This window comes from Didymella exigua, assembly GCF_010094145.1.
Source record: "Didymella exigua CBS 183.55 unplaced genomic scaffold M421scaffold_105, whole genome shotgun sequence".
Taxonomy (NCBI): domain Eukaryota; kingdom Fungi; phylum Ascomycota; class Dothideomycetes; order Pleosporales; family Didymellaceae; genus Didymella; species Didymella exigua.
In genome coordinates this window covers 1-9,447 of record NW_022984879.1, presented here as the reverse complement: position 1 = coordinate 9,447, position 9,447 = coordinate 1, and the positions used below count along the sequence as shown (strand labels likewise).

The following is a 9,447-nucleotide window of genomic DNA, read 5'->3' as shown; positions in this document are numbered from 1 at the left end:
GCGCAGATGGCCCTGGGCCTGGCGGGTTTTCGTGAGGCGAGGGCTAGCTAGCCAATCAGGTGGCAGGGTTCGCGCACAGATGCCCCCTCCGGGGCCATACGCGCAGCGGTTCATACGGAGAGGCGGAGACTTAGCTTAAGAGCAGTCTGTAAAACACCCACAAGCTTAGGTGAGCCCTAAGGGTCAAACAAGCTTTTAAATTTAGAGGGTAAGAATAGAGTAATCGCTACTGTTTAGTAGCTACTAGCAATGGTGGAGATATTTATCCTCCGGACTTCCCCGACAGGCTAACGACCATGGGCCGGACTCCGTCCTGACAGAAAGACAAAGGGCAGATCTCTAAACCTACTGCAACACCATAAATACTAAGGGACTTTAACAATGTGAACTCCTTAGTTATTCAGAGAAGCTAAGACCCGCATAAGGCTTGCAAGGGATAAGCAAGAGACAGACAGGAAGGAAAGGGCTAACATGAAGGAGCTTGCTAAAGCTAATAAGCTATACAATAAGACGATTGCGCACGAGAAGCGTTATGCGCGTGCAGGAGAGAAGGTAGAGCACAAACAGCTAAGTGCAGACAAGACTAAGGAAGTCGCTGAACGCAAGGTAGAGAGACAGCGCTAAAGGCAACTCTTAAAAAGCTATAAAAAAGCCTTCATTAGGCAAGCGCAAGGCTCTGGAGAAAGTAGCTCCAAGGAATAAGCACAAGTATAGTGCTAGCAATGATGTAGGTGGTGCCTCGCGCCTAGCGCGTACGCCAACACCTCTACACTAAACCAACACTCGCGGCTGCAAAATCCTTCAGCCAAGAAAGTATTGGTGAGAAAGTTTGTTCTATACATTGGTGAAGTACTTCACAAAGTTGTCTTGTAATATAAGCTATTGTGTGTGGCTCTACAGCCTCAAGTCTATGTAGTCCGTTTCGTGATGCGTGTGCATTGACTGACGGCGTGCATTGAGTGCACGGATACGGTACCCGTGATGTACGTTATGAGCTATCACAATACAAGAAGGCCACGCAGATGAAGGACCGTGCCTTACGCAACATGAGCTCTGTATAAAAACTCGCAACGTCCAGTTTTCAACCCTCATTATACTGAAGCGCAGCGTATATGTGCGGCGACTTCTGCCTCTTATTGTCTCTTATCCATGCCACGGTCTCTTCCCAATCAGCTTCCAACTCATCTTCACTAAGCTGTATCTCGCGGCCTTCATTATCAGATGTCTTATCGCAAGTAAACAAGATCGACGTCGTCGCCCGGTCCAAGGTGTTTCTTTTCCTCTCGAACTCTTTATGGAGGGTGGAGAAGAATTCTTGAGCTGGGGCGTCTAGATCGACCCAGAAACTGAGGGCGCTTGAACCCAGTGTACAACTAACTCTGATCCTCTCGGAGCCAGATTGTGGGTTTGCTATGTAAATGGAAGATGGAGGATCAGCAGTTGAAGGATGAGAAGTGCGTGACGAGTCGGTGCGATTATTCGGTGCTGCAGCTGAAATAGATCGCGATTGAGCAGCTGCTTGCTCACGTTGTGTCATTATAAAATCTTGGACGAGCTCGTCGGGCTGTACACGAGCGGAGGCTTTGGAGCCATGGCGTGCATCAGAAGAGCGATGGAAAGAACCTGCGTGTTCCTTGAATTTGGGACCTTGCCCTTTTGGGGGAGGCGGTGGCATTATTTCTGGCATATCTGGTCTGTCAGTATGTGTAGTGTGTGCCAATTCCGGACATGTTTGAGTGTGAGGTTTAAAGTCGTACCTTCGCCAGAGTCCAGGCTCCCAAATAATAGGTCTATATCAAGAAACTCTTGATCTACTAAGAAAAAGGTTGTTTCATGCGATGCATTGGACTTCGACCGTTTCCATGTCAGTTTCGCGCGAGAGGAAACTGTAATTTGTCTGAATGTGCCAGGAGCTCCCCTTCGTGGTACCGAGATTTGTTCCTCGGCTATCTCTTCTATGTTGCTATCGCAGATACGTCCAGCATCGAACATGTGTTTATTGATAACACTGTATTCGATCGGCGCCTTCATCATTGTAGCGGGATGCTTCTCGATGTCATCATCTTCGTTCATGGCGAGTATGAGTATATTTTCTCTGCCATCTTTTCCAGATAGTGACTTGCTGTGGTTGGAACGTGTCTTGGGTGGGCTCGGGGAGCCTGCGTGCGCTTCCGTGCCCGGATAGTTACGGGTTGATTGTCGAGGATCACTCGAGAACAATCCAGTGCGCTGTGATGCAGATAATTGTTTTGGAGCTGGCGCTACATATGCTTCGTTGTTACCAGTATTTTCTGTGGACTTGAGCTGTTGGTCAAGGAGGTATTCAATAATGTCTTTCTCTATGTCCTGGTCGTGGCAGCATTTGATCAGAACCTCCACAGCTTTCTCTGGATGATCTCCTACAAATCGTTGTAGTACAGGACGCTTCAGTTTACTCATGATGATGCGCCTTGTCGTTAACGCGGAACAAGAATCGACCTTGCGCTAGTCAACCTTAATTATACGATGCGGCGAGCACTTAGCTGGTGAGAGGAGCAGGGCTGGGCTGGGCGAGGCGTATCTCTGTTCTTGTAAAAAATTCCTTGTAACAAATTCCTTGTAGATGAGGTCTACTAATTGTTGCGCAAAGCAGGTAATAGATCGCAATGGTGACCTGGGCAGATCTCAACGCATCAAAGTGTTGTGCGACAATTTTTTTGGCTGTGAGGCAGACAGGAGGGAAGTTAGGGAACACTTGTGTCAGGGTTTCAAGCCCCGTTTATCACCCAAGATGCGCTAAGGTACTCAAGGTCCTGTTCGCTGCTCACCGGTTCGGCAAAGCCTAAAAGGCTGCATCGACGACCAGAATACCGGTAGGCTGCCCATGCCCCACTTTGTGCACTAGCGAGCGGCTTCAAGGAGCTGCGCCTTTCTTACTTCCAAACCAAATCCATTGTTCCCGTCTTAGGTGAAGGTCAATATGAAATGTCGGATCCAATGGCTGCCGCTCAGTCCTACATTTTTTCGAATTCGAGCCCAGTAACTTCACGAGAAACCGAGATTGCTTTGGTGTCGAACACCACCAGTCGCAATGTTGCCAAAGACACTGCAATACAGATCAATGGCCATATTGCGAACGACGTACATCACTGGAACTTGTAAGTCTACCTCATCCATTGAATGTTCCAAGTGAACACTGATGAACTCTTTAGCAAAACGTTAATCATGAACTACTACCCGCATTTGGCTCCGAAGAGATGCGCTCACCAACGTTTGCTACCTGGCAATGTGTCTGTTGAACCTATCGCTCGACTGAGACCGAGGTCGTCTGCCGCAGATAAACCGCCATTGCAAAAGTTCCAACATTGTCTTGAACAGAGTGCCAAACCTGGGCAGAAATCAACACTTGTAAACTTCGAGTTGCGATATGTTGCTTTGCTTTCAAGCCTTGATGGCAATAAAGGCGCAGTCTACGGAATCTTTCGGGCGGATTGCCAAACAAATTACATATCAAACAGGATCGTAACGAGGTTCAGTCTCAGATCTTATGTCGATAGTTCGGCGGACACTTCCACGGTCATTGCTGGACAGAACAGAATCACGCCTACTCGCAACTACGTTTCTCTGGTCACCCCTTCAGGAGCAGGCAGCGAGCAAACCCCATGCCGCTTTTACGTTGTTGAACACAGCCTGGAGAGGTTTGATGTACTGATTGGGTCAGGTTTCATTATCAATCTTTCATCATTATCATCATCATCAGCCAGACAGGACGAGCCTATAGGCTCAATTTGTCCAATCCGGTCAAAGACAGAAGCACACCGCGCATCCAACTAGATTGGACAATGGCCATGAACTGGATTAGGGCGTATTTTATTCCCAATTAGGAGCCGTCCGGTAGTAGTTCGCGCGCTGTGATTCGATACTACTGTTGCGAACATGGGTTCAAAGCTGCCGGCGTCAGTAGCTGCAGGGGGGCGTTGCGACAACAAACCACTGCATGCTGCAAGCTCATCACCAGATCACTTGCAGCTTAATCAAATCGCAACGCTGCGCCTCGCAGGGCGCACCCCTCATGTTCGCCGAGGAGATAAGCTGAGATGAGTCGCGTCCGGTTCGCCCTTTGGCGCCCAGTAAGATTTGCTTTTGCATAGTAAATCCACTTCGAAGCGCAACAAGAACAATGGTAACTTATGCGACGTCCGTACTTGGTGCAATGCTAATGATCGATTTTAGGCTGAAGTTTTGAGTGTTCTTTCAGCTACCGCACAGCTTCTCGATCAGGCCATTCGGGTCCTAGGACGGATTCGCAAGGCTCGCCAGCGCCAGAAAGCACTCCTCGATGTCATCGCCCAACATGAAAGCGAGCTCAGCAGCGTCAAGGCCATAATCGGTATCATTATAGACGAAGAAAGTTTGCGTACCGCTTCCGTTTGTTCCGAAGTGGTGAGGCTGAGAGGTGTGCAGGATAAGCTGGTCAAATTGCTCGAGCAATTAGACCCCAGACTCAAAACATCGGCGCAGCAATTCTCGCACCAGTTGAAGAATGGATCCTCTGACGAGAGCAAGATGTATGCCATCATGAATGAGCTGGGTCAGGTGAAGTCCATGTTGCTCCTCCGTATACAAGTCGCCAACGTTGGAGTGATGCGCAACGTGCAGCAAGGGCTTGTTGCCAACACCGAAGTGATTGCGCGAGTCGACCGGTTTCTAAAAGAAGAATTCAGTGGTTGCGAGGGTCTTAGAATCGCACGATTGCTTCAGGGACGACGTCCGTCAAGTAAGTATCCTCGTCTTAGACATTGTATAAAGGTACTAATAAGAACAGACGATGGCACTGTACCACTAACACCCGCTGACTGGAGTTCGCTCAGAGATGCCGCCGACGACCAGAACAGGGACAATGAGATCATTGTCGACGATTCGGATTCGTCCACGGGCTCTGAAACCAAGAAGCGAGCGTCGATAGAGCGGATTATTCTAAGTAATATGGCCAAGAACCAAGCGATACAAATCAACGCTCCTCTTGGAAAAGACATATGGAAAAATGTTGACCGGATAGTCATTAAGAACAACATCGCTGAACACGATGCTGTTCAAATCAACTACAACAACACACTCGAGGATACGATGGCGTTGATGACATTGAGAAGCAAGCTCAATATCGCAGTACAGCAAAACAAGTCGTCACACATACGTTTCGACAGTGTAATGAGCCCAGCATGAAGAGATTTGGCCGTGGGGATGGGGCAAAAGCAAGATAATGCTGGTGTCACGGAATCTTGAAGATAAGCGGAGGATATCAGCGCGTCAAAAGGCGTCGCAGGGGTTCAGCATACCGACGTTGAGATAGTATCATGTAATGAAACCATAAGCTATATCACATGGCCTTAAAAGAGTGCATCGGTTTACACTACTCTCTCCTGATATCGTGACCTTGACATCCACTTACTAAGAGACTCGAAAGACAGAGCAATGATGCTGGTGTGACAGGATTGAAAGAGGATCAGGAACAGCAATGCAAGAATGAAACGGAAGACATCAAGGTGAGATGAGCGTACGACTAATATAGCACTATTTTTTCATGCTTGCTAGCGCGGCCGCCAAAGACCAGCTGTCCAAGAAGCCTCTGCTCAAGCGGGAGGGATTTTGAGGCGATGGCCATAACGTACCAGCGGTCAATGCTATAGCAAGACTACGCCGGGCGGTTGTGTGCTTTAATAGGGTATTATGGCCTTCAGAAGAAGGGTGTTTGTATATAGTCAAGTAACAACAATAAAATACAGGTGCCGGTGTTGTATGGTGCGAGAGAATGGCTAGGTAATAAGTGCAAATCTGCTGGTTGATCTCGTAGACCGGAAGCGGCTAGATATTCTTCGGGACTCCTCACAAAGGCATGGACACAGGGTTCTGGGAACAATATGTTAGGTATTCGCTTGTTGGCCACGTGGAAGTTCGGGGCTGGCAGCCCAGCACAGTTGCTTCACAACCTAGCCGTGCTGTTGTACCAAAGCGCTGAAGAATTTGCGCAGAGGTCTTGTGACTACAAGATCGTAAACACATTTCAAGAGGATGAGAAACCCGAGGAAAAGCTAGTGGTTGGTCCAACTTCTGCTGCTCGCCGCTCCTGCCCACGCTGCCCACTGTTTGACTTCACCCAACTGCTCATCCCTATCGCAGCTAATGTCACCAGGTGCTAGAAAAGACCTCCTCTACACTAGATTCCGATGCGGGCGGGAATATCAAAATCTTAGGAAGTCATGCAGAGGTCTGGCGATTCAGGGACAAGGACGCCAATATGGAGATGGCGTGTGAGGAGCTGAAGCACACGGTGAAGAGCCCATGGCAGCGTAAGCGGTCCAGGCTGTCTCTGTCCGCTGTCGAGGCTGATCGTTCCTCCCTGGCAGCAATGCAAGCCTAGCTCCACAAGTTCTTGGATGCGTTAAGCTGACTACCGGTAGAGCCTGGGAGATTGCGCCCGAGCGTGGTGGACCTCGTGCTGAACTCGGTCGGCTGAGTGACACAAGATGCGTCCTACGTGGAGTGCTCGACATACCGGCGCTGCGGACTGAACTGCTGCTGGGCCACACCGAAACCGGGCGACTGGCGCTCGACTGCGTGGTGCGGAGCGGGGCGGACCAGGTCGCGCTCAGCCGTGACGAATTGATACGGCCCTGCTCGACATGATCGGCACAGGGGCCGTGGCGCGGGCTGGGGATGGCGGCTGCACGGCCCTCCACCACGCTGCGTGCCGTGGACACCACACATCAGTGGAGCTGCTGCTGGAGCACGACGCGGCACTGCTAAACACCCGCACCACCGATGGATCGTTGGCACTGTGCCTAGCGGGTCAGGCGTTGGTTGTCACAAGCCTGGTGCGAGTTGGTGCCAACGTGGCCATCGTGGATCACAACAGCTACAACGGCCTTCACCTGACCGCCAGGGGCAGGTTTAGCGACATTGTTGACATCCTCTTACTGCACGGAGCGGACCCGCACAAGAAAGGAAGTCCAGATGGCAACACGGTTTGCACCTAGCTGCGCAGTTCTACCATCTCATCTCCCTCCGCACGCTGCTGCGCTCTACTGAGGATACTAAGCTGCGGAACAACCAGTCCTACACCCCTCTCTACGTCGCCGCTGAGGAGGGTTGACTGCCAACAATCCATGTGCTCGTAGATGCTGAAGCACAGCTGCTGGACACGGAGGGATTGGTGGGCCCCAAAGAGGGGGCTAATGAGGAAGAGGACTGTTCTTTGACGCCACTAATCCTGCTGCCCACCAATCCAGCCACCCTTCTTCAGCTGGCAGCGAGCTAGGAACGTACCCAGGCGGTGCGCTTGCCATTTGGCCACTAAGCACACCACGGCAAGGCTAAGCAGCACCAGGGCTCTGTTTGAGGCCACCGCCAATGGTCTAGACAATATTGTTGGTGAGCTCCTGGACCACGGCGCATCGCCAGAAGCTGAGGATAGTGACAGTAACACGCTGCTACACAAAGTATTTTGAGGTGGTAGCGTGAAAGTGCTGCTGCATATGCTGGGCCGCTGGCGGGTCAAAAACTACACGCCTAATCACACCAGCGCCACCCCGCCTCACTTCGCAGCCAAGATTGGATCTCTTTCCATGGTGTATAACCTTCTCGCTCATAGCGCTGATCCTAGTCCCTAACGCACGCCTAGGAAACGCCTCTCCACCACACCGCGCGCGGGGGCCATCGCCTTGTGGTACAGGAGCTGTAGAGGCACATGAATGCCATCAACTGCGAGGACAAGGCTGGACACACAGCTTTTAACCTAGTTGTTTAAGGTAGTCACGCAGGTGTTGTCAAAGACCTGCTTAAGACACGCACTAAAGACAAGTTCTAGTTTGCCTTCTACAACCCTGTGATCCTTAAGCAAGAAGCTGTGCTGAAGGTCGTCCTGGAAAGCCGCAAATAGGACTGTAGCATAACCAGCGTGCATTACTGTCAGACGCCACTGCAGATTGCGGTGGATCTGGAGCTGTCCCCCGCCGTCAAGCATCTGCTGCGCTTCAGCCTTGATGTGGACTTCAAGGACGCCCGTGGCTATATGTGCCAGACACCGCTGTACATGGCGGCGGAGCGCGGCGTCACTAGCATTGTGGACTTGCTGCTGAAGCACGGCACCAACATTAGTTTGGCGGACGAGCAGGGCAATACACTGCTCTAAGCTGCGAGCTAGGCCGGCTGTACTGACACAGTGGAGCGGCTGTTAGTGGGAAAGCCCTTGCTAGAAGTTATGAACCAGGACAATAAGCAGGACTAGACCGCATTGCATGTGGCGGCCACATAGGAGGCCGACATTACCAGGCTGCTGCTCCAGGCATGCGCCAACGCGAGCATCCAGACCAATCAGGTTGAGTCCACGCCGCTTGCGCGGGCCGCCTTCAATAATGAACGCATTCAAGTGGTTTAGTATCTTCTATATTACGGCGCAGACCTCAACGATGCTGACACAGATGGTGAGACAGCTGTGCATCGCGCTGCTATTATGGTAGCAGCAGTGTGAAGATTACCGGTATACCGGTAGAGCTCTTTATCTCTGCCAAGGCCAACCTCAACGCGCCGCGCCTCAACAGGTGCACCCTGCTGCACCTTGCTATTATATTCCTACCGGTAGAGCACGAGGTCGCTAAGCTGGTTCTCAAGCAGTCTGACAGTTTCAACACAAATACTACAAACATAATGCATAGCACGGTACTTGGGTTAGCTGTTTAGATCAGCCCCTAGACCCCAACAAAGACTGGAGACTCCCGCTGACACATTTAACTAGTAGTAACACCTTTCTCTGGGATTTAGGGGACGCTGCATCCGTCTGTTAGTACAAGGCAAACCATGAAGGGGGCTATGGTCTCTGCCAAGTTTGCTAGCCACAGCAGCACCCAGAGCGACTTCATGTTCAATAGCGACTTCAGCAACAAGGCAGAGAGGATTAATTCGCAGATGCAAGGTTAGTTAGGGCAGGATTCAGATTTCAGCTCAGAAGAGAGGAGATTAGGGAGGTACTTGTTCTTAGACAACAATATTATTCTTTAAGAAGGGGACGAGAAAGATTTAGACTAACATACCTTGTAAAGGAATATAACTATAGTAATATATATGTTGTGGCAGACGTAGCCGCTGTATAGTCGATGAAATCTGCGCTGAGTTGCTTGCTAGCTAGGAGGCGAACATAGTATATACATGCCCCAAGACTTGCTAGTCCAAGGTAGACTGGCGGATGGGTACCATGTACCTAGGGTTAGATATAGGTAGGGTATAGGTCGCACGGACGTAGGTATAGGTAGGGTAGGGTCGCACGGGCCATAGGTATAGGTAGGGTAGGGTTGCACGGGCCATAGGTAGGGTAGGGTAGCACGTGACTGGGTATAGGTATAGGTAGGGTAGCACGTGCTAGGTATAGGTTTGGTTTGGGTATATCACTAATCTGCATTAGTAGAAACTTTGGCT

The 9,447-nt window shown here is 50.6% G+C and overlaps 5 protein-coding genes across 5 annotated transcripts; 4 read left to right on the top strand and 1 right to left on the bottom strand.

The window, feature by feature from the left end:
* Nucleotides 1-399: 399 nt before the first annotated feature.
* On the top strand, nt 400-775 carry M421DRAFT_79297 (uncharacterized protein; the record flags this gene model as incomplete). Its single annotated transcript, XM_033597467.1, has 2 exons — nt 400-606; nt 653-775. Coding segments are annotated over 2 exons (330 nt in total), but the record flags the coding sequence as incomplete, so codon positions are not given.
* A 91-nt stretch (nt 776-866) lies between these two features.
* Nucleotides 867-2,707, bottom strand: M421DRAFT_427198 (uncharacterized protein). Its single transcript, XM_033594605.1, has 2 exons — nt 1,758-2,707; nt 867-1,689 (listed from the first exon to the last, which is right to left on the bottom strand). The coding sequence occupies exons 1-2, from the start codon at nt 2,437-2,439 to the stop codon at nt 1,082-1,084; spliced, it is 1,290 nt and encodes a 429-aa protein (XP_033442433.1). The 5' UTR covers nt 2,440-2,707; the 3' UTR covers nt 867-1,081.
* Nucleotides 2,708-2,884: 177 nt separating this feature from the next.
* On the top strand, nt 2,885-3,813 carry M421DRAFT_389859 (uncharacterized protein; the record flags this gene model as incomplete). The annotated part of the gene is made up of 2 exons (XM_033589973.1): nt 2,885-3,137; nt 3,192-3,813. The coding sequence occupies exons 1-2, from the start codon at nt 2,965-2,967 to the stop codon at nt 3,811-3,813; spliced, it is 795 nt and encodes a 264-aa protein (XP_033442432.1). The 5' UTR covers nt 2,885-2,964.
* M421DRAFT_132562 (uncharacterized protein) lies at nt 3,697-5,351 on the top strand. The gene is made up of 3 exons (XM_033587392.1): nt 3,697-4,162; nt 4,213-4,756; nt 4,805-5,351. Exons 1-3 carry the CDS (start codon nt 4,160-4,162, stop codon nt 5,200-5,202), a joined length of 945 nt encoding a protein of 314 aa, XP_033442431.1. The 5' UTR covers nt 3,697-4,159; the 3' UTR covers nt 5,203-5,351.
* Nucleotides 5,352-6,659: 1,308 nt separating this feature from the next.
* M421DRAFT_10761 (ankyrin) lies at nt 6,660-8,167 on the top strand (the record flags this gene model as incomplete). Its single annotated transcript, XM_033587160.1, has 2 exons — nt 6,660-7,001; nt 7,961-8,167. 2 exons carry the CDS (start codon nt 6,660-6,662, stop codon nt 8,165-8,167), a joined length of 549 nt encoding a protein of 182 aa, XP_033442430.1.
* Nucleotides 8,168-9,447: the final 1,280 nt, after the last annotated feature.